At 41.7% G+C, this 23613-nt stretch overlaps 1 protein-coding gene and 4 non-coding genes across 5 annotated transcripts in view; 4 read left to right on the top strand and 1 right to left on the bottom strand.

Annotated features, from left to right (window-relative positions):
• sema3h (sema domain, immunoglobulin domain (Ig), short basic domain, secreted, (semaphorin) 3H) overlaps positions 1 to 23613 on the bottom strand; it is a 70860-nt gene that overhangs the window by 5719 nt on the left and 41528 nt on the right. The window contains exons 9-15 of the mRNA XM_069140194.1: positions 6684 to 6753; positions 3169 to 3313; positions 2748 to 2837; positions 2320 to 2449; positions 2141 to 2229; positions 1023 to 1064; positions 183 to 340 (exon numbers count right to left, since the gene is read on the bottom strand). Coding sequence (XP_068996295.1) covers positions 183 to 340; positions 1023 to 1064; positions 2141 to 2229; positions 2320 to 2449; positions 2748 to 2837; positions 3169 to 3313; positions 6684 to 6753 — 724 coding nt within the window. The remainder of the gene's footprint in view (positions 1 to 182; positions 341 to 1022; positions 1065 to 2140; positions 2230 to 2319; positions 2450 to 2747; positions 2838 to 3168; positions 3314 to 6683; positions 6754 to 23613) is intronic.
• trnar-ccu (transfer RNA arginine (anticodon CCU)) lies at positions 14636 to 14708 on the top strand. Its single transcript has one exon. It is a non-coding gene; the product is annotated as a tRNA-Arg (tRNA).
• Positions 19502 to 19574, top strand: trnar-ccu (transfer RNA arginine (anticodon CCU)). Its single transcript has one exon. It is a non-coding gene; the product is annotated as a tRNA-Arg (tRNA).
• On the top strand, positions 20192 to 20264 carry trnar-ccu (transfer RNA arginine (anticodon CCU)). Its single transcript has one exon. It is a non-coding gene; the product is annotated as a tRNA-Arg (tRNA).
• Positions 22833 to 22905, top strand: trnar-ccu (transfer RNA arginine (anticodon CCU)). The gene has a single exon. It is a non-coding gene; the product is annotated as a tRNA-Arg (tRNA).

The following is a 23613-nucleotide window of genomic DNA, read 5'->3' as shown; positions in this document are numbered from 1 at the left end:
TTTAATGTGAACCACATTTGAAACTACCAGCAAATGTGGGTTAAAACTGATTGGAGAAAATTGATTCCACGTTGATTCCTTTCTTATTTAGGCTAAGATGAAAACAGCCCAACTTCTATGGGTTGATATACATTATACTACAATCACATTAGTGGATAAACAGATGTACTTTCACTTCCTACCTGCGCACGGTGGGCATGTAGGGGCTGCACGCATGTCCGTCCCAGGTGCAGTAGGGATCTCTGGCCAGGCAGCACTCGGCGCAGGCCTGACCGTACAGCTCACACTGGTACAGGGCCAGCTGGGACACACCCTCCTTGGAGCCCACAAACAACCATTGCTGGAGGAGGGAGGAGGGAGGGAGGGGAAGATTAGGGGAGGGGGGAGGGGGGTACAGACAGCAATAGAGATGGAGGAGAAAATAGTGTTTGAAAGAGGCAGAGTGAAGGATGGTTGATGAACAGGGAGGGAGGGACGATGAAGAGGAGAGAGGTATTAAATTCGCTCCTGTGACACATCGACAATCAACAGCAACACCAGGTTCATTTTACCTTTCTGAGTCACACATCCAACTCACTCTAGCAATGTCAGCGCGTGGCCATGGGGAGTGTGTGTTTGTGTGTGGGGGATAGAAACGTGGTGATGTCTTCTTTTTGTAATCTTGATGTGTACGTCTGGTTGTGTGAGTGAACTGTGGATTTTTTCCATGAATCCAAGACTATTTTAATAATGCAAGGGGCATGAGTGTGTGTGCATGTGTGTGCGTGTGTGGCATCTCTTCATTACTGCTGTGACTGAGGTGGGGTAACCATAGCAACTGGTGATGAAGTTGTCCTTGGAGACGCAAGGTGGGGAGATGAGTGATAAGTGTGATGTTGTGCATGTTTGTTGTGTGTGTGTGTGTGTGTGTGTGTGTGTGTGTGTGTGTGTGTGTGTGTGTGTGTGTGTGTGTGTGAGTGTGAGTGTGTGAGTGTCGGGGAGTTTGGAAGTTTAAAAGTGAGTTTCTTTCTGTCATCTGTTACCTTTTTCTTTGACAGTGTCATGGCTGTCACCGGTGATTTGTGCTGCGGGAAGAAGAGAAAAGAAAAGTGAGAAACACGCTGAGTTTATATTGAGGTAGATGGAGATGGATGAATGGATGGGTGGATGGGTAGGTAGGTAGGTAGATATAGGTAGGTAGGTAGGTAGATATAGGTAGGTAGGTAGGTAGATATAGGTAGGTAGGTAGGTAGGTAGGTATAGGTAGGTAGGTGTAGGGAGGTGTAGGGAGGTAGGTAGGTAGATATAGGTAGGTAGGTAGGTAGGTATAGGGAGGTAGGTAGGGAGGTGTAGGGAGGTAGGTAGGTAGATATAGGTAGGTAGGTAGGTAGGTAGGTGTAGGTAGGTAGGGAGGTAGGGAGGTAGGGTAGAGCATTGATTTTGTGTAATGTATTTTGAGTTTGAGCCACAAGTGGATTACATTTTTGGCTGAAATCTTGTGAAAACTGATTCAAAAATAACATGTATTTAACATTCTGACATCATGTACTAATGATGTGCAGCTGTGGTAAATTTAGTGCTACTTTTTTTGGAGTCCTGGCACATTGATGAGCTTTAAATACAAGTGTTGACTGTATTTCTCATGTAAAAGTACACAAAGTATATAGTGAAGTTTAGTGGGATATATGGTTGGGAAAACAAAATAAACATTGTAAAGAGGGGTTTTAATGTGTTTTCTGTGCACGTGCATTGAACAGAGGATGGTTGTGTTTTTGAATCTGGCAAAAATTACGAATGTTTTACCTTATTGCTCAGATTTTCCAACGTCAGCAACATGTGTTTAGGACAATGGTGTCCATTCATTTCCATGTGGTGTGAATAGAAAGTGAATTTCTCACATCACGTCTGCATTTATTTCTAATGTGCAGGCTGATCTGAAAAGTCTGTGCTGTATTATGTGTTGATTTTTAAACTGCACAGCAATGAATGAACAACAATGAAGGCATGGAAGAGGGAAAATACATTAAAAAAAAAAACCCTGAAACACAAGAACCTGATTTGCAGAATAATGAGCTCTAATACAAATTATATACTAGACAAACTTGTAATAAAGAAAACCTAAAAAAAATGTTTAGTATTAAGATGAAAGAGTTTGCTATACCTGAAAGACCTGCAGCTGCTCCAGCGTGACCTCCTGCGTCTGGCCGTGTTCTCTGGGCAGATGGATGGCCTTCAGCACGAGCCCCGAGTCTGAAGAAATAAAACGTTGTCATGAAAAAGAGCGAGGGGCTAAAATGTCAATCACATTCCACTGAACAAGGTCAACTGCACACAGTCTACCTGTGCCGATGAAGAGGACGTCGTAGGTGCCGTCCACAGCCTCAACTCTGTCCACCAGCAGTTTGCTGAACTTGTAGTGAACACCCACTCTGACCAGGAGGGGGCGCTCTCCTAGAGGCTGCACATTTTCCTGAAGCAACGTGAATCATAATTAGAAAATGGCTCACATTAAATGTGACAAGTTAAACTAATATATTCCATGAACAGTTTGTTCAGCCAATAATGTCATTCATCATTAATACGACGGCGGTTTCGTGCTCTCAGTGATGAGGCGGTGCCTTGTTGTTAAGGACTGTCTGCTGATTTTATTTCTTAATTTCATCTTGGACATAAACCTAGAGAAAAAAACAACTTGACCCCTGTAAGATAGACCACAATCTAATTACAATAAACTGGTGTAATTTAATAAAGTGAAATATCAGATGAACCTGCAGCAGTGGGTGAGTCCTGCTGAAGAAAATGACGTCGTCGGGATACTCTCTGGTCGAGCTATAGCTTCCATATGTGCTGCTGGGACACTAACAGAGAAACAGAAAAAAAGAGATCACAGGGTTTTGAAGATTTTTATTAAATTCTAGAGCATATATTAATCTAAAAATGATTTTTGAACATTCCTATATGAAAATAAGACATCAATTTGTTAAATTAACTGTTTTAATGTGAAAATTTGTGTTTATTCTAATGCAAATTTAATACCTTTGATTTTTTTGGGGGGGAGTAAATCATGTATTTGCTTTAGTATGACTACAAACAGTAAATTAGTAAATAGCCCCTACAAACCGGGGGTATTTTTCTACTCTAGAAAATATAAACACTGCCTGAAAGAGAGAGTTTTGAGCATTAACTTACAGTTCCTGGTCGTGGATAGGGCACCTTGCCTGTAAACTCCGCCCATTTATACTGAGGCCCCTCCTTATGCAGGAAGTTTCCTTTAAAAGCTCGAACCACATCCTCCATTCGATAAACACACACCGCCGAGCCATTCAGGATATCACTGAGGATAAACAACCCAGAAAGGAGAGCATTATAAGATCTTTCCGTCCGTTCCTCCTCCACCCAGCCGAACATGAGCTGAGCATGCCTTTGATGTTTCACTTGATGAGCTGCAATGATCTTTTAGCAGCAAATTAAATAATACTAAAGTGAAGTATTGTGACTCATTGTGGCTTTTCATCTTGAACGCATCAATTCCCTGAACATGCTCCAACTCAAAGTCCAGCTTGGATGAATGTGCTGCTTTCAGAACATCAGTCCCGACCACAACACCTCCTATCCACCATCGCTAAGATCACGGCTTCTGGAGGAATTTTAGCAGAGCGTGTCTAAGTTAGAGACTCCAGCTAAGTAGAAACAGGATGGAAAGGCCATGTTTTGATGAATCAGGGTGGTTTTCCCTCACTTCATATGGGTGACGCATACAGCATGTTTACTCTGATTTTCCTCTGGGGGGAGGCTCTCGTTTCTCCTCCTCACTGAAAGAACAGAGGTCTCAGTAGAGATATCAGATGCGATGTCAAACCTTTTAAAACATTAAAACCAGCAAACCAAAGTGGGAAAAGTCTCCCAGTTGTATTACCAAGTCGCAAATGAGAGGAATTTTGAAGAAAAGATCCAGGTGTGTCAACCATGTTAAAATGTCCAAAATATGTCATTGTAGTTGAAGTTATATTCAAGTTAAATCTAGCATCAACAGAAATACAATTTATTTGGATAGTTTTAAATGAACTTTATTTGCTTTTCTCTGGTTTCACTTGTTAACAAACTGCTCTGAAGAGCGCAAAGTAGCTAATTTGGGAAATGTACTGTCTTTTCAACTAAAACGTCTGTTTTTTTTTTTTACCATCATCAAAACTTTGTGTATTTGCAGTTTGTCTTGCAGTTGGTCATATAATGTCGTACAAAGTTTTTAATTTACATTCAAAACTTCACATAAGACAAATTTACAGTAAATTCTGTCACATCTCCCCTGAAATCCCATAAAGAAAAGGTTTACGACCGGACGCCACGTGATCAGATGTCATAAATGGATCACGCATTCAAAAAGACTCTCTGCCAGGTCTATCGCAAGAGGTGTCATGTGGATGAGGCCAAACACAGAGGACGGGGCTGACGAACACAGCTGTGTTATCGAGTAAATATGTAAAGTGTATGCAAACAATGTGACAACAAAGCTAACAGTGGGGGTAATCCCAAAAAACAATAGATCTAATTCTCTGTTCGATACGTTGCATGTGATGACGGACAATTAACCCTTGTGTTGTCCTTGGGTCAAAACCCGTAGCTGTGTTCAACCAAGTTCTATTTTATTTCTATATTTTTGGGGATTTTTTTGGTTTAAAGAAACCCTCACAGCATCCTTGTCACCAATGATCCCAAAAAAATATGAAAATATAGAAATAAAATAGAACTTGGTTGAACACAGCTGCGGGTTTTGACCCAAGGACAACACGACGGTTAAATCAATAAAACCTCAGATGGAAAACAAACGAATAGAAACAAAGAACAGATGACAGATTTCCGCGCTTGACTTCATCAGAGGAGACGGAAACCTGCGTGTGTGTGTGTGTGTGTGTGTGTGTGTGTGTGTGTGTGTGTGTGTGTGTGTGTGTGTGTGCATTCAGTCAGGACTGCAGCAGAAAGACACGTTTCCATTCAGAAGGAATGACCTTTGTATGCTCTGCAGTTCTGTGGTTGGGACCCCACCCTGGGTGATGCTTTGGATTTCTGTCCATTCCCCGCTGAGATTCCACACATTTCCAAAACCCCAAAAAGCAGACCAACTCCCTGCTCTGCCATGCCAAACGTTGTCATACTTGTGCTGCTACTGTGGAGCTCTGGCGTCCAGGCTCAGGAACTGGGTTATTCTCAGCACATGTGGTGCCATATGTAACTTGGAGAAAATGAGAAGATGCAGGCTTTTTTTTAAGTTGGCTGCTCTCCCGCTCATTTTTTTTCAGGCTTTTCCTCACTTTTTCCCACATTTTTTTTTTCAAAATTTCAGACGGTGCCAATTTCTGTGTCTGTGTACTGTATTTGTTCACCTAACATCTGGGTCAGCCGTCTCTCAGGGTATCAGCCTTTTTCTATCCATCTGTCTGACAGTCGGCCTAATACTGAGAAGCTTTGTGTTTGTCATTGCTCGGTCCCAGATGGGGCAGAAAAACAGTTTGTTCTTCCTCTCTGTTAAGACCGTCTTGAACTAATATGTGAACAAATTACCATTTCCTACAGTAGTGTCCTGTCTGAGGACTCTAATTAAACCCATTTCAGAGCTGCTTCATATAAACGTCATTATAAAGCATTAAGAAGTTTTATTGTTGTCTTATGACGTTTGAAATATAAGTGCATTTTATTTTATGTATTTTGTCTTCCTTGTTTTCGGGTCTAAAAGTTACTAACAGTCTGGTGTCTGTGTTTGTTTTACGTTGGACAAAATAAAATACAGGTCATGTCGTAACCACTCAGACACAGAGGCGGTGTCACAGTCAGTGCACTGATGATGACACGATGATGAAGGCTCACATGAGCTCTACGTTGTTAACGTGAATGAATGTGTTTCATTCATGAGTCACAGTGACAGAAGACCCTGTGGGCGGTGTGTATTTCACAGTGTGACACCAACATCTGTGTGTCACACATCACAGCGTGACAAGGAGTGTTTGTATCCTGTCATAGATGCTGGAACAACAAGTATCAAGTATTTATACTTAGTAAGTAACCCTCTTCAACTACACGCACGTAATTACCTCCACAATTTACAGCCGTGTTTCTAGCTATTAAATTCCATGTAAACTTTTCATTGAGACAGTTGCAGTACTTCCTGCCTGTCTGATGATGCCAAATGCAACTCTAACTGAGAAGTGTGATTTTAAATATAGCATGAGCCAAAATCTGGTTTTATGTTAAATAAACTTCTGACAAAACATCTTGTTCTTTAAATTGTTTTTTTTGTGAATAATAAGTGTTTATTTGCAGGAATTTAAAAACCCTAAAAACTGGTATGGTCAACCTTTTTTATTACATTTGTACCGATATATGAAGCCTCTAGCTGCACAGCTGAAGGTGTTGATAGTTAAGCACTATGTTTCTTTTCTTTAACTTGACACTCAAAAGCACAAAAGCTAGTTTTTGCCGCCCTATGCTGCTGCAACTGTAACAACTGAAACTAAATATATCTGCAGGAATTGATCAATCACTCTAACTCAAGCTTTGAGCTTTCTCTGTAGGAAGACAATTTGTCCACCCAGTGGAAATTGAAGACATTCCCTCTCCTCCACCAACATACTGACATTTCCAACACATAAACAAAGCTGCATTGTTTACAAAGTGTACTTTTAAATTAATCTATTCCTAGCGGCACATACCTTGAAGTGGTAAACAGGCCGTAGATGAGAGGGTTCTTCTTGTCTTTTCCCTGGAGGATAAAGATGTCCTCTGCACGGAGAACATCCAGAGAGAAGAAGGAAAGGAGGGACGGATCAGGAAAGTGACAGAGAAAAGAGACAAAGAGGGAAAACATTAGTTAAAATACAGTTAAAATTAAAAAGGTGTATAAAAACCAACTCTGAGTCGAGCTTGTCGAATGAATTGTACAACATAAATAAAGTTGACTTGAATCGCTAGAGAAGATTTACATTAGTGTTGCACAGGTCTGTATGTGAGATGTGAGAAATGTTCATGAGGCTGTGTAAGTGTGTGTGTGTGTGTGTGTGTGTGTGTGTGTGTGTGTGTGTGTGCATCTATCAGTCTGACTGTGTGACTAATAGCGTCGGGCGTGCTGGCAGCATGGCTGACTGGCTGCTTGTCATGAATCTGTAGCCATTAATAACCAGCCGCAGTGGGAGAGCAGAGCGCCGAGTCCGCTGCGGGAGAACAACACCTGCTGTCACACACACACTAACACCACACCTCAGTCCTCGCTCGTCATTTCAAACACAGCGGATCACAACATTCGATGCGTGTTTTCTCACTTTGGTGTCGCTCTGACTGCGGTCGCTCACGCAGAGCAATCAGGTGGAGTGTGGATTTCTGCTCTTTCCATCTGTCTTTAAAAACTGATAACTCTGTCAGCACCAGTTTTGACACAATCTGACTGTAATTATGGATATTTTTTTTTATTTTAATAGTCTTCCAGCATTTGAACTTTGAATTTGAACAAGAAAAACCTGGACTGCAGATCAGGATCAATCAACAGTGATAAAAACACATCTCACAGAGGTATCCTGCAGAGTTTTTGACCACCAGTGGCTCGATAGTGTAATGCTTTGATGAATGCATTCCCATTTTGTCTGTAATTTATTTGCTTCAATGCAAGTCCATCAAAACAAAATCAGTTTACAATGAATTTTAATGGACTTTGATAACAACAACAAACCTGGTGCCTGAGATTTTGTGTGATAAAATAAAAAGTGCAATGATGTTCCAAATAATAAATCCACTTTCAACGTTATCTTCTTGGTCAATTGCTGCAATTTTTTGAAACTTTAAGAGATGGAACATGTCTCAAATAAATATTAAGCAATCGACTGACAGTGAAACAGACAATGAAACAAAAATAGCAAAAAAAAGTGTTCTGAAAAAAAAGGAACCAAAACAATTGAAGGATCTTTGAACAATCAACACTGAAAAGTGTCTATGTATTTTACAAGCATACAATCAAACAAAATCAATTGATAATTTAACCCACAAGAGTTAGTTTTTTTTAAGAAGTAAAGAAGTAAACCCCACAAGTACGCTAAAGTGCAAAATTCATGACTAACTGTTAAAAAACTAGCCCACAAATCATTCATTCAAACATTCATGCTAAATTCATTAATGTAATGTGTATGACGGAGTTTTAGGGCCACACCAAATCGAGAAAAACAGAGGAGGATTTTTTATTTTGCCTTTTAAGATTTAAGTGAAAATGTCAACAATGAAGTGCAAATGCTGAGATAAAAGTCAGAATATTGTGTTTCTGGCACCAATACTGAGCTCAACTTTACTCTTGAAGTGCAACATGAGAAAATCTTCCTCTACTAATTTTTTTCCCTTTGATATAACACTGCACAAACTTTTAAACATTGTGACATATCAGGCACCACTGGCCCACTTTGACAAATTGTTCTAAATTTTTGATTCAATTTATTATGTTTAAAACTTTACGCAGAATTTTTTTGAATGATGTTTGCACCAGTTAATTGCCTTTTTGACATTTCTGATATCTTATTTCTAGTGTTGCTCATGGTTGTGTAACGCTGTCACAGCGCAGACTAGACCTTGGCTTTCACAGTTTATTTAAATCACAATAAATCAAAGGTTTTCTGTTTTGCACTTTTGTCTCAGATAAGAGTTGGAAATGTTTTATCATCCCATCACAACGGTAAAGAACAGAGCCCTTTGTTTTCTACGTGGCATGCTGTGATAATCTATAAATACATGAGTCGGCTACTTGGGTATGTTTGACAAAATGTTTTAAAAGTCTTAGAAACTCTACAAAAAAGTTTTGCCAAAAGAAAACTTGGGTTCAAGTTAAGATCCAAATACTCTGCAAACATAAAAGGTTAGAAATGGATGTTAAGAACAAAGTCGTGGATTTGCTCTTCATGTCTCTCTCTCTCTCTCTCTCTCTCTCTCTCTCTCTCTCTCTCTCTCCTCTCCTCTCCTCTCCTCTCCTCTCCTCCCCCCTCCCCCCCTCTCCTCTCCTGTCCTCTCCCACGCTGAGGCAGGGATGTTGTTGTGGCCATGGAGACGGTGAAGCGTATCGCTGTTCCCACATTCCTGCCGTTCCTGCTGCTTCAGGTGGCCTCCATGGAGCTACGGCCCTGCAGGAAGGCTAATCTCATCTCATCTCATCTCATCTCATCACAACCACACACACACACACACACACACACACACACACACTCACGCTTGCAGCGTACAGTGGCAGATTCGGGAGTGCACACAACGAGAAATAAAAGCGTGTATGGCCACCGGCACGCACGCACACACACACAATGTAAAACCGCAGGGAGAAAAGCACATAGGCACACACTCATATGGTGCCTGCAGACACACAGAGGCCCCTCAGGGTAAAGCACAGAGGACTATGGTAGTCTGCAGCCTGCGGCGAACACACTGCTCACTCCCTCAATCCCTTAATACATCACTCCTTCATTATAACATTTTCTTTACCGCTTCTTGTTTTTGCTCATCCTGCTTTTAAATTACAAAGCAGGCATCTAGTTTGTTATCTTTTGCTTTTCATCTTGTAAAGCTGTGTTTTATCACTCCTTACCACATTTTACTCGTACTGTAAATCATCCTTCCATCTTGTTACCCACGTCCCCTCCACTCTTCCATCATTTCCATACTTTTTTTTTCTGCTCACATCCTCCAAAGAATGCCCCTCATTCTTCAACGCCTTTTATTGATCGAAACCCTTGTCACCTCTCGGTTTTCTTTTTCTTTCTTTTCTTATGCCACATTTTGCTTTATTACTCTGGATGATATGTTGTGTGTCTCGTGCTTTTATCCAAAGCTTCTTAAAGTTTTTTCAAGTAAGAGATGAGTCAGAGTTAAAAGAAAGGTTTCAGAAGATTCACTGAGGTTTACAACCATTTGGTCAGCCTGCTGGAACCCCTTTGAGTCCAGATGACGGACAGACTTCCTGTTAACCAGGTGAGAACATGTTTACCAGGTGATCAGATCGTGATCAGCTCAGAGAAATGTGCAGGTTAAATGGGCTCTTGACTCCCGTCCTCTATGAGCACCAGGTCTACAGATGTGGAAAGATCCATATTTGGCCATGTTAACCATTACATTGTTTGACTGCAGGGGTTTGACCTGACGATGGCACTAGATGCAAAGTTAAGTGATCACCAAAATTATTACGATTTATTCAGACAGGAAACATGAAGGTTTGTACCAAATTTCAAAGTAATCTGATTCGTCGTATTTGCTGATCTATTTAATTACACTAGAATTACTGCCTCGCAACAAGTTGCAGTTTACATCCAACATCCAAGAGATTTGCATTTGGAAAGGTGATTCTGACTGAACAAAGTTGTAGACATGACAGCAGACAATGCCTTCAAAGAGGCTACAAATTCTAAAACGTATGAATTGGATGGAAGTGAGGCCACAGTGACCTTGACTATTGACCCGCAAAATCTGTTCAGGTCTTCCTTGGGATCAAGTAAATGTTAATGCCAAATTTAAAATAATTTCCTCGAGGCGTTCTTGATATATTGCATCCAGAAGCCTTGGACGGACATACAAATGTACAAACGTATGGACAAGCAGAAAACATGATGCACTCCGCTGGTGAGAGCTGCGGCGCCAGCGCGGAGGCCCTATGAAAACCTGATCTACTGGTGGCACGCGAAGATTCATGAAAGTCTGTACAAATATTATGGTGATCCATTCAAGAGCTGTTGAGAAATTTCTGTCTGGGCCAAAGTGGGCCAACAGATCCATCAGACTGACATTGTCATCCACAAAGTTACAACTCAAGAAAAATATTCCAGCCTCCCTAACACTTGAGAGATTTCTCATGTTACTGTGTATAACAAAGAGTTGTGTTTTAAAGGAGGCCACATAACATGGAAAGCAAATACCATCAGTTCAATATTGAAAAAATTCCTGCGTAAACTTCATGCAAACTTTGGTAATCCCTGCAGGAAAAAAACTCTGAATCCTTTCCTTCTGCTTGAAAGTTCTTTAGTCTCTCTTTCTTCTCAGCACCTCTCCGTGCGTTCAGCTCCACATTAAAACATAGTTAAAGTCTGGAAGACGCAGCCCGCACGACATTTTTCTTTCCAAAGGCTTTGAAGAAGACGTCTCAGTTATTTACAGCTCAGCTTGGCAAAAATTCACTCATCATTTCGTGACAAGTTCTGATTTACTGCCGTTCTGACTACATCTCTCGTCTGTTTGATTTTTTTAAACTGTAGTGAATTTAATGCCATTAATCTTTAACGGACACACACGCACGCACGCATGCACGCACGCACGCACGCACGCACGCACGCACGCACGCACACACACACACACACACACACACACACACACACACATTCCTTATAAACACTGAGTGCAGGAATTATGAGGTCAATCAGCTTCTGTCTGCAAAACCATTCTGCCCTGTTCTGGTCCGACCAGGTGATTAAATGTTTGATCATTAAAGTGCTGATTTAAACTTTGTAATCCTGTTAGGAAACATCTTATATGTCTTCTTATCTTTGTAACCACATCTTCTTTCTCTTTCAGACAGCCTGCCATCATCTTGTACTAAGAGTAATCCCAACTTTCTTTGTCTCTCTCTCAATCTTCTCCTCTCCCTTTCTTACTGTCTCTTTATCTTTCCATCAGGTGCTCATCCCTGTCTACATAAACCCACCTGGCCTTCCCAGGATCTCTCTTCCTCTCTTTGTTCCTCACTTTCGCTGTCCCTCCCAGTCTCCATCCCTCCCTCCTGCTATCTCTCGTTCCCTCCATCTCCCCCATCCATCTGTCTGTCTGGCCTATTTTCTCCAGAGGATTGTTCTTGTGTCTTCTTCTCAACAAAACGAGGCTGTTTCCCCCTGAGGGAAGATAGTGTTGTCTAGCCCGCAGACCAGCAGCCTCAGCCCCTATCTTCCTCCTCTTCCTCCTCCTCCCTCTCATTCTAATTGTCTGGCCAGAGCACCCCCAGGCAAACACCCCTATTCTCCTCATTTCTCCAATGCTCCCTCTTTCCCTCCCTCTCTTTCTGTCCAGCCACCCTGAATGCCGACATCCATCTCCTGCCTCCTCTTCCTCCTCCTCGTCACCTTTCTACCCACTCTCTCTGTCTCTATGTCCTCCTTGCCATCTTACAGTAATTTGCCAATAATAGCCCTGCCTCCATCTTGTCTGGTCCTTTAACCCCCTCGGCTACTGGCCCTATTCCTTCTAGTACTCCATATTTTTCTCTTTGACACATTTCTTTCCCCCCGAACGACTGCTGTTAACCTCATCGAGACGTCTCACTTACTTCCAACATTTATATCCAGAGAGGTCATCTCTTCCATAGTGGTAATAATGGACATTTGCAGTGGTGAATTGTACAATTTGTGACATAAAATGTGTATTAACGTCGTTAAATTAGAAATCAAGCAATCTAATAATTGCCGTAAAATGTATAAAAATATACAATTCGAAACCCTACATTTCCCTTCCCTTCCTTGTTGTCTTCCCCTCCCTCCTCACCCCTCCAGCCCCTCACTCTCCACCTTCCTGTCTGCTTCATCCTTCTCTATTAACCCCATTTCCCTCCTTCCCTCCCTCCCTGTTGCCCTTCAATCAGCCCTTACACCCTTTTGGAGTCACTCCACCTCACTCATCCCCTCCGTGTCGTCAGAGGGAAAAAAAACATCTTTTGTCTGGCCGTCGGTATTTCCTCGTTCATAAATATCACATCGACCTCTCTCTGATCATCCCCTCGGGTTTTGTCTCCGTCTGTCAATCCATTACATCACTCATGTTGTATTTCTTTCTCCTTCGCACCATCAGCTCTTTAACAAACCTAAGGAGGTGTCTTACTTTTTATAGTCTCTCTCTACGTACATCTTTATTTAGTGAAAATGTGCCACTTTCAGGCCACTGCAGCTCAAATTAAATAGAAAACTAATGGCAAAGGGGAGGCTGTACCCGTGCAAGTAAATTCAACCGATATGCGTCTACAATTTCTACCTCTATAAGTCTTCAATGACCTTTGAATACCAACCACATGGGGAATATTCTTTTAATTTCTTCCTTTTTTGCTTGTTTTCTTCACTCTTTTGGCCAGAGTTCTTCTTCTCCCCTCATCCTCCCTTCATCATCCAATTCGTCCTCCATTTCTCACCTTCTTTGTTTTTCTTACCCTGAGGCCAAATTCCTAATCAGCTATTGCTTCCCTCTCCCACTCTCTCTCCTCCTTCACCTTCAACACCAAGTGTTAGAGCAATAACACTTCGATAACAGCCTCCACCTCCTCTTCATCTCCTTTCCTCTGCCTCTGCTTTCCCCATCTTCTCCTCCATCCCCTCCTCCTCTCCCTCTCTTGTCTGGTCAACACCTCGTCCTACAACTTCTCTGCCCTCTGCCTACTTGTCCTACTTAATCCACCCACCACCACCACCCCCTCCTCATCTGGCCAGTAGCCCTCTTCTTCTATCTTTCTCCTCCTGATAAACTTGGCTTCCATTCAAATATTTTCACACAAGCTATGATGAAAGTGCTTGATGAAGGAGTCAAAACGTGATTAATTTCCTTCAGTATCACAAAACATGTTTTCATACCCACTTTGAACAAAGTGCATTTTTGGATGAGGTAATTAAGCAGTAAATAGTAGAAATGCATTTGTCAGATTAGTCTGACAGGGTTGGGGAGTCCTGGTGGATCAGCAACTATCCTCAGTTCATATAAACAGTCAGACAGATTCTCTCTTCTGACCTCTGGTTTTCTGTTATCCAATTATCCCAAAAGGGCAAACAACCCCAGAGACAATATGACTGACCCACAGAAAGGTTCAGTTTTGGATTTAAAAATTTCAAAAGTTGGCTTTGGATATAAAGAAATGTCTATGAAACATCAATCTCCCAGAAATGTCACACCTGCTGTTCCTGGTATTTATCGTCCATCCATCATAGACGTAGGTTCAGTAGTTGGAGCACAACAGTGAAGATTTCCGTCTACTATTCAGCTTTTTAAAAACTTTTTCAAAGACAAAATAATGTTCCATTAAGACTAAAATCCTATATGTTCTTCCTACTTTAAGACATCTTCTGGAAATTAAAATGGAACAAGTGTGGATTTCTTGACAGGCCCATTAGCACAATGACAATAACTCTCAAAGCAACGACTGGAAAATGTTATGACTCAAAAATATACCAAAAGACTGAGATGGATATATTTGTCAGTTCCATCTACATCTGCATTTACAAATGAATTTACAGCTACAGTGTATATTTTCTGTCTCTGTGTAACAGAACATCATTTCCATTGTTCTTATGGTTATAGTGAGTCAGATTTAGGGAGATGTATTGACAGTGAAATTTCCAGTATTTTAACAACAGTTGTCACTCTACAAAATACTTATTAAACCAAAGTTAGTAGATTTCGAGTCTCACGAGGAGGTGAATACCGACAGGGTGGCGAAGAGACACTACACTGTGTCCATTACCCAGTGGTCAATGAGACTGCTGAGCACTACCATTGTAGCATCATTACATCACTGCTTTTGTGTCATGGTCACAGTGTTTTCAGTGATTTGCATCACAATGTTTACCCCCTCCTGTTTGTGTGAATTTATGCATTGTCTAAAGTGTCTCCCTGTGAACCCTTTTTTGAAGCCCCGGTGGCCTAATGGATAAGGCACTGGCCTCCTAAGCCAGGGATTGTGGGTTCGAGTCCCACCCAGGGTGACTGACAGCAGAGTGGCGCAGCGGAAGCGTGCTGGGCCCATAACCCAGAGGTCGATAGATCGAAACTATCCTCTGCTAGCAGATCTTTTTCTGTTACTTTTTGTTCACTGTGTAGGACTTGAGATTTACTCCTCAAGTTTTGACATCACATAAGGAAAACCGTCCTTTGCAATGAAAATAACAAAGCAACGACTGGAAAATTTTATGACTCAAAAATATACCAAAAGACTTGTTGAGATGGATATATTTGTCAGTTCCATCTACAACTGCATTTACAAATGAATTTACAGCTATAGTAAATATTTTCTGTCTCTGTCTAACAGTCATCATTTCCACACTTCAGTATCATTCAAACTGTTCCAGTCGTGATCTTCCCTTCTGCCCTACACTGTTTGTGGAAATGGTATGGCTGCTGTTTTATGTCTGGAACATTGAATCTTACACACACAGGCAAAAATAGATGACGAATATGGCTGAAAATACCTCAGTGCTTCGAGTGTCAGGACACTAATTCCAGCCACAGAGGGTTGTCTGTTTCCAGCTCGAAAACCTCATAGCATGACTCTCTCCCCCAAAACAACAACAACCACAGGGACATCAGTGGTAAATACTTGGGAATCCTATCCTGTCAGATGGACTCTGAAACGTTTGACCAGACAGAATTTTGAAATGTTTCATCTTCCACTTCACTGTTTAGCTTTTGGTTCAGTTAGGCGAGACTTATTTTACACTAGTGGCATCAACAACAAGAACCCAAAACATCGAGGCATATCAAAATGAAGAAAGCCTCTCTGACTCAAGACACAAAAACAACTGAACAATAAACTCCTAATAAAAGCAATCCTGTCTTATGAGTCAGACTGTGTGGCGATCATAAACCAGATGCTTTGTTCAAAACAAAGCCAACAGTGACGGTGTCCAAAAACTTTATCAAATATGTGAGTCAACAACTACAGAAATATGATAAAGAAGCAGAGTTGAACAAACTATTTACAACAAGTCCGCAGAATTAAACAACAGTCTTAATTCAAGTGGTTTCTGATGTGATGTCCCCATGAAATGGATTAAATAATTGTGGTGAATTCTCTTTGGCTTACAAAACTATTATCAAAAAAAATAAGAGGAATTGGTGTTATGCCATGGTTATGTTTTGGCAAAAAAATTACTTGGTTAGTTTAGGTTGACATAAATCCTCTTTAATGAAGTAAGGTGAGGGAGTATCGCTGTCAGGGCTACAATAAAAGGGTTAACGTTTAGGAATGACTGTGGTCATAGTTGGAAAAATAAAAACATTCACTGTCAGAAATGTAAAATGAACAGTTGTCTCGGATGTCCAACTGACTCATCCATCCACCCCGACCTCCTCCCTACGCTGACTTCATCACTTTAGAACATCCCATGAGTTCCTCCTTTGTTGCTGTCAAATTATTACAACCTCTAGAAGATTTACTTTGTCATATTATACCAGTACCATTCTGGGGTATTTGCTGAAGCATTTTTTTTTTTATTGTTGGGACGACAGTCTCACAATTACCAAAATACCTGTCATTGTGTGGTCACCCCTCGATTTATCCATTCATTATCTATACCTGCTTGTTGTGTTTTCATTGAGTGAGAAACAGAGGGCACTAAGGAGAAGTCAGGTTTATCAGAGGTGACAATAGTCCTGATCTAGGACCATCATCATACTATTCCAACTCTGCATCGCTGTCATGATTTTGCATGGTTTGTCTTGCCCATGATAGATAAGATGTTTCTTGGTAAAGTGGTGTGTGTTGCCAGCCCATATTGACATTCTTTAAACTACCACTGGATGGCAACAATGGAGTGGTTGCTTGACTCAGGTCACTGTAAATCTGGATTCCACCGAGACAGGCTGCGTCTGTTTTTGCTGCGACAAGGTCACCGGAGCTGATCGCAGCCATTCCAGACGATAATGAGTTTCAACCAGATAACATGCATTCTCCTCCTTGAAATAGGCATGAAACAGGTTTATAAAACATATCTATGACAGCAAAAAAATAAACTAAAACACAGCCAAATCTAGCAACTTAGTTTGTAGGTTAGAGCACAACAAAGAAATAACAACAATAAACTCCATTAAAACAGGCATTAAAGAAACCATTTCCCAACATAGCCTACTTTACCATGCTTGAAGCAAAAAATCAAGAAAACCTGACTGAAGCAGCAAGTCAACCAAGTCGGACAGATGTGAGGCTTCGCTTCTAAAAGTGAGGTGGGAAGTCTTCTAGAGAGCGGAACAAAACAGTATCACACATGCGACATTATAAACACGGTGGAATCATTTAACATACAAAGACATGCTGAGTTCCAAATGGCGTACTTACGTACGAACACTCACTGTTTTGAGTGGGTTCCCACTGTTAAGTACTGAAACATGCAGCGCTCTACGAGTACTCAGATGATGCACTCCAAACGGTCCAAACGAGAAATGTGAAACTCTGGACGCTTTTACCCTAAACGGTCGCCATCTTGTAGAGGAAGGGACGGGACCATCTATGTAAAGAATGATCAAATTAAGGCATCTGAGGAAGCTGCCGCTGTTCCTGAACACACAAAAAAAAATATTTTTTCTATTGCTGTTGGACAGAAGCTACCAGTGTGTTTTTTCAGTGTGTTAAACAGAGGGAAAGAAAACACTTTGATTTCTGGGTAAAATAATTAAAACTGTACATATTTTGGCATGTGATTCATTCACATGCTGAGGTTATTTCTGGTCTGTGCAGAACAGCAGTGTGCCATTTAAAACAACACTACCCTGTCAAAATTCCTCCACTGCACAAGTAAAAGTCCTGACATTTGTTAGTATGCTACTGGAAGTATGTCATTGGGAACACAGCATCACTGTTGTTTCATATTGAAATGTGTCATGTACTGTATTTTTTTTGTGCAGCTGAAGATGGATTTGTCCCACATGATAAAGGATCCTTTGCATCTGTAAAAACAGCAACAGTGTCACAGCAGAAACGAGCAGAACCCAAACACTGCTGCTATTTGCTATTTAAACAAACACACAGATGTCTGAAAAGGCAGACTCTCTTTGTACGTGAATGTGATTGATTTCTTTCACGTTTTCCAAAACTCAACTCAAACTTAATTCCCTGAGAACTTTCACATAAACACAACTACACACAGCCAGGTGGCATCCACTGCTCTGCTGCTATGAGGGACCCGCAGACTGTCAAAGCTTTATGGGATTTGTGTTGTTTCTGTGTGGCAGAGCATGACATAAACAAAACACTGACAGCATTCTTAACCTGATGGGTTAATCTCCTGTATATGAGCTTTGTGGTTTTGTGTGTGTGCGTGTTGCTGAAGTGCATTCACAAACAAATTTTGTATGCACCCTTATCAGATGTGTAAAATGCAGCCCCCGGCATGCTGGGTAGAAATGTTTGTGCTTCTGACAAGTCCGAACTGTGTTGTGTACAGAGACAGGCTGACAAGCTGTGTGTGTGTGATTTTGAGTGTTTATTGTTGCATGTATGACTGTGTGAGGGTCTGACTATATGACAGAGTGTACTGGATGTGGTGATATACTGAATATGTTCACACCAAATGGTAATTCAGTGAGTCCCTTCATTTACTCTCTCGTCATCAGTTTACAAAAACAGCAGAGATAAGAATCCAGTCCTGACTGCACACTTTCCCTCTTTTAACATGTACTCTAACTGCATGTCTAAAACCTGCAGCTTTTTGTTCACTGACTAAAACCTGATTATCAGGTGGCCTGGTAGAAAAGGCACTGGCCTCATAAGCCACAGATTAGAATTTCAAGTTTGAGTTCAAAGTTGGGGTGGACAGCAAGGTGGTATACCAAAAGCACATTCGGCACAAATTCAGAGGTCAAGGCCTGAAACAATACTCTATTAACAGCTTTTTCTTTGGCGTCCTTTGTTTAGACTGTGCCAGGTGAAATTAATAACTGTCCTTCAGACTCCATGCCTCCCATTTGTAATGGAGACTTTTAATCAAAACCTTGTAGTCTCGAGCCAGTGGGCGGGTTTGTAGGTTTTAATCCCAGCAGGGGTGAGTGGCAGCAGAGTGGCACAGAGACGGTGTGCTGTGTCCACAACCTGGTTCAGGAGTTGGAGCACAACAGTGAAGATTTCCGTCTACTATTCAGCTTTTTAAAAACTTTTTCAAAGACAAAATAATGTTCCATTAAGACTAAAATCCTATATGTTCTTCCTACTTTAAGACATCTTCTGGAAATTAAAATGGAACAAGTGTGGATTTCTTGACAGGCCCATTAGCACAATGACAATAACTCTCAAAGCAACGACTGGAAAATGTTATGACTCAAAAATATACCAAAAGACTGAGATGGATATATTTGTCAGTTCCATCTACATCTGCATTTACAAATGAATTTACAGCTATAGTGTATATTTTCTGTCTCTGTGTAACAGAACATCATTTCCATTGTTCTTATGGTTATAGTGAGTCAGATTTAGGGAGATGTATTGATAGTGAAATTTCCAGTATTTTAACAACAGTTGTCACTCTACAAAATACTTATTAAACCAAAGTTAGTAGATTTCGAGTCTCACGAGGAGGTGAATACCGACAGGGTGGCGAAGAGACACTACACTGTGTCCATTACCCAGTGGTCAATGAGACTGCTGAGCACTACCATTGTAGCATCATTACATCACTGCTTTTGTGTCATGGTCACGGTTTTCTGTGATTTGCATCACAATGTTTATCCCCTCCTGTTTGTGTGAATTTATGCATTGTCTAAAGTGTCTCTCTGTGCACCTTTTTTTGAAGCCCTGGTGGCCTAATGGATAAGGCACTGGCCTCCTAAGCCAGGGATTGTGGGTTCGAATCCCACCCAGGGTGACTGACAGCAGAGTGGCGCAGCGGAAGCGTGCTGGGCCCATAACCCAGAGGTCGATAGATCGAAACTATCCTCTGCTAACAGGTTACCTTTTGTTGTTGATATTCCCCTGTGTACGACGTAGGGTATTTATTTAAAGCAAAGTTTTCAATATTTTAGATGCGGTTTTTTTTGTCAGCTGTATTCCTTCAAAGCCAGCGAACATAGATCCACGTCCCATCTTGGAAGAATCAAAGCAGAGTGGCGCAGCGGAAGCGTGCTGGGCCCATAACCCACAGGTTGATAGATCGAAACTATCCTTTGCTAGCGAAGCTTTCTTGGATTCAGTTTTTTCTTATAGACAACAAAATTTCTTTGAATGGACTTTAACGTCTGTCAGGGTTGTGGATTAAAATCCAAATTGGGGATCGATATCATCAAAAGGACGAAGAGACACTAAACTGTGTCCATTACCCAGACATGAATGAGAGTGCTGAGCACTACCATTGTTGCATCATTACATCACTGCTTTTGTGTCATGGTCACTGTTTTCAGGGATTTGCATTTCTATCTTTACTCCCTGCTGTTTATGTGCCTAGGTAAATTTGCTATTTCGTCTCTCAATAACTGTATTGCCAAAGCCCCGGTGGCCTAATGGATAAGGCACTGGCCTCCTAAGCCAGGGATTGTGGGTTCAAGTCCCATCTGGGGTGACTAACAGCAGAGTGGCGCAGCGGAAGCGTGCTGGGCCCATAACCCAGAGGTCGATAGATCGAAACTATCCTCTGCTAGCAGTTTTATTTTTGTTGCTGGTTGTCCCCTGTGTAGGACAAAGGAGGATTTATTGAAAATAAAGTTTTCTGTATTTTAGCCACGTTTTTTTGTCAACTGAGTTCCTTCAAAACCAGCGATTATAAATTCAACTCCCATCTTGGGAGATTCATAGCAGAGTGGTGCAGCGGAAGTGTGCTGGGCCCATAACCCAGAGGTTGATAGATAGAAACTATCCTCTGCTAGCAGTTCTTTTTCTGTTACTTGTTGTCACTGTGTTGGACTTAGGGGGATTTATTGAAAGTAAAGTTTTCTGTATTTTAGCCACATTTTTTAGTCAACTGAATTCCTTCAAAGCCAGCGATTATAGAGAGATATACTCCTCAAGTCTCGGCATCACATAATGAAAACCGTCCTTTGCTCTTTATGTTTTATTGCATTTGAACACCTCCCTTTTACTGGAGACAATACATTTGCTAGAAATAAAGTGGTGATTGTAGTACAGAGCAGAAAGGGGGGAAATCCTCTTTAGAAGTACTTACTCGAGGTTGTTCATTCATACTTTAATAGTCTGGCTGAATCTGCATCTTCCAACCTGCTCTACGGCTCAAAATGTAAAGTCAGAGTACATGAATGTTGGGGTTCCAACAAAAGTCTCTTTTGGTTGCCCAAAAAAAAAAATTTCTGTTACTTGAAAAGCTACTTAAGTGAATTAGCATCACAAAGATATATGCAATACAAACGGAGGAAAACGGAGACAGGTTTTCACCAGGTAGGTAGGGCCTAAACAAATGGATGCAAATTTACTAGAGTAGTTCTTAGCAAATTAAAGGTTGCGAAGGGCAACCACTACCAAGAAGTCATTGCTAGCAGAGGATAGTTTCAATCTATTGACCTTCAGGTTATGGGCCCAGCACGCTTCTGCTGCACCACTCTGTTTTCCATGTCAATACATGGGACTCAAATCCACAATAGCTGGCTTTGGAGGATATCTGTTGACTGTCAAATGCTGTTGAAATACAGAAAAGTTTGCTTTCAATAAATCCCTCCTAAATCCAACCAGCTGCAAATGAAGCACTGCAATCAGAGTATAGTTTCCATCTATGGACCTCTTTTGCTGCCAACCACCCCAGATGGGACTTAAACCCAGAATCCCTGGCTTAGGAGGCCAGTGGCTTATACATTAGGCCACCAGGGCTTTGGTAGAGCAACTGTTGAGAGACAAAATAGACAATTTACCAAGGTACATAAACTGCAGGGAGTAAAGATAGAAATGCAAAGCCCTGAAAACAGTTACCATGACACAAAAGCAGTGATGTAATGATGCAACAATGGTAGTGCTCAGCAGTCTAATTCATGTCTGGGTAATGGACCCAGTGTAGTGTCTCTTCACCCTTATGATGGTATCAATACCCAAGTAGGAATTGAACCCACAATCTTTAATTTAAGATGTATTGAGTACTCTGACAACTGTTGTTAACATACTGGAAGGTTCATTGGCAATAACTCACCCTACATGCTACTCACTGGATGTCTAAGGAAAACCAGCAACCAAGAGCGAGCTGCCAGCAGAGGAAAGTGTCAATCTATCAATCTTTAGGTTGCGGGCCCTGCACACTTCCGCTGAGCATCACCAGAAAAAGACTGGAATCAACAATCTCTGGCAGAGGAATTCAATACAATGACGACCGTTAAAATCCACAGGAATTACTGTTGTTGTCTTTAAGGAAAAACCGAAGCCAAGACCACACTGCTAGCAGAGGATAGTATCAATCACTTGACCTCTGGGTTATGCACCCAGCGCACTTATGCTGAGTCAATCTGCTGTCAGTCACCCCAGATGGAACCCACAATTGACCTAGAGGTCAATGAGACTGGTGAGCACTAGCATTGTTGCTGTATTACATCACTGCTTTTGTCACATGATCCCTGCCACTTCAGTGTTGGATGACTGTCTGCTCCCAGCTCTTTATCTCTCCCTCTACCAATACGCTACCAGAACCCTGGTGGCCTAATGGATAAGGCACTGGCCTCCTAAACTGGGGATTGTGTGTTCAAGTCCCGTCTGGGGTGACTGACAGCAGAGTGGCGCAGCGGAAGCGTGCTGGGCCCATAACCCAGAGGTTGATAGATCGAAACTATCCTCTGCTAGCAGTGTTTTCTTCTCTTATGGTTATAGTGAGTCAGGTTTAGGGAGATGTATTGATAGTGAAATTTCCAGTATTTTAACAACAGTTGTCACTCTACAAAATACTTATTAAACCAAAGTTAGTAGATTTCGAGTCTCACGAGGAGGTGAATACCGACAGGGTGGCGAAGAGACACTACACTGTGTCCATTACCCAGTGGTCAATGAGACTGCTGAGCACTACCATTGTAGCATCATTACATCACTGCTTCTGTGTCATGGTCACTGTGTTTTCAGTGATTTGCATCACAATGTTTATCCCCTCCTGTTTGTGTGAATTTATGCATTGTCTAAAGTGTCTCTCTGTGCACCTTTTTTTGAAGCCCCAGTGGCCTAATGGATAAGGCACTGGCCTCCTAAGCCAGGGATTGTGGGTTCAAGTCCCATCTGGGGTGACTGACAGCAGAGTGGCGCAGCGGAAGCGTGCTGGGCCCATAACCCAGAGGTCGATAGATCGAAACTATCCTCTGCTAGCAGGTTTATTTTTGTTATGGAGATTTATTCCTCAAGTCTCGACATTACATAATGAAAAACGTCCTTTGCTCTTTATGCTTTATTGCATTTGAACACCCCCCTTTTACTAGAGGCAATAAGTTTGCTATAAATAAAGTGGTGATTGTAGTACAGAGCAGCAAGGGGAGAAACCCTCTTTCAACACACCCACAATCCCTTTCTTAGGAGGCCAGTGCCTTATCCATTAGGCCAACGGGGCTTTGGCACCATCTCCACAGAAACACAACCAACAAGCACTTGTGTTTAGCAACGAGTTGTCATTTTTATTTGTACCATAAATTTGACGAATCCGTGTACTTCTCAGCCATCAGCAACTGAAGATCCATGTGGGTGTGCAGAGCCTTTTAAATGCAATACAGGAGTGAAGGCAGGTGATTGGAGGGCTGACCGGAGGACACTGGCAGGAATCGTTGATAATGAACAAACCCAAAGCAACTGAATGTTGAGGCCAGTTGCCGTGGTAACCAAGGCTGAGGCACGAAGACGATCCCAAGGTGACCGACAGCCCTGTCGGTCACCGTGGTAACGGTGGAGCCGTGCAGACTTACGCTGAGGCGGTGGTGAAGTGCATTTAAGTTTCCTCAGTCTGT

This window comes from Embiotoca jacksoni, unplaced genomic scaffold (assembly GCF_022577435.1).
Source record: "Embiotoca jacksoni isolate LCO1_2020_lvr unplaced genomic scaffold, fEmbJac1.0.p SCAF_9, whole genome shotgun sequence".
Classification (NCBI taxonomy): Eukaryota; Metazoa; Chordata; class Actinopteri; family Embiotocidae; genus Embiotoca; species Embiotoca jacksoni.
Note: the sequence above shows the minus strand (reverse complement) of the source record. Positions and strands in the feature narration are given on the sequence as shown.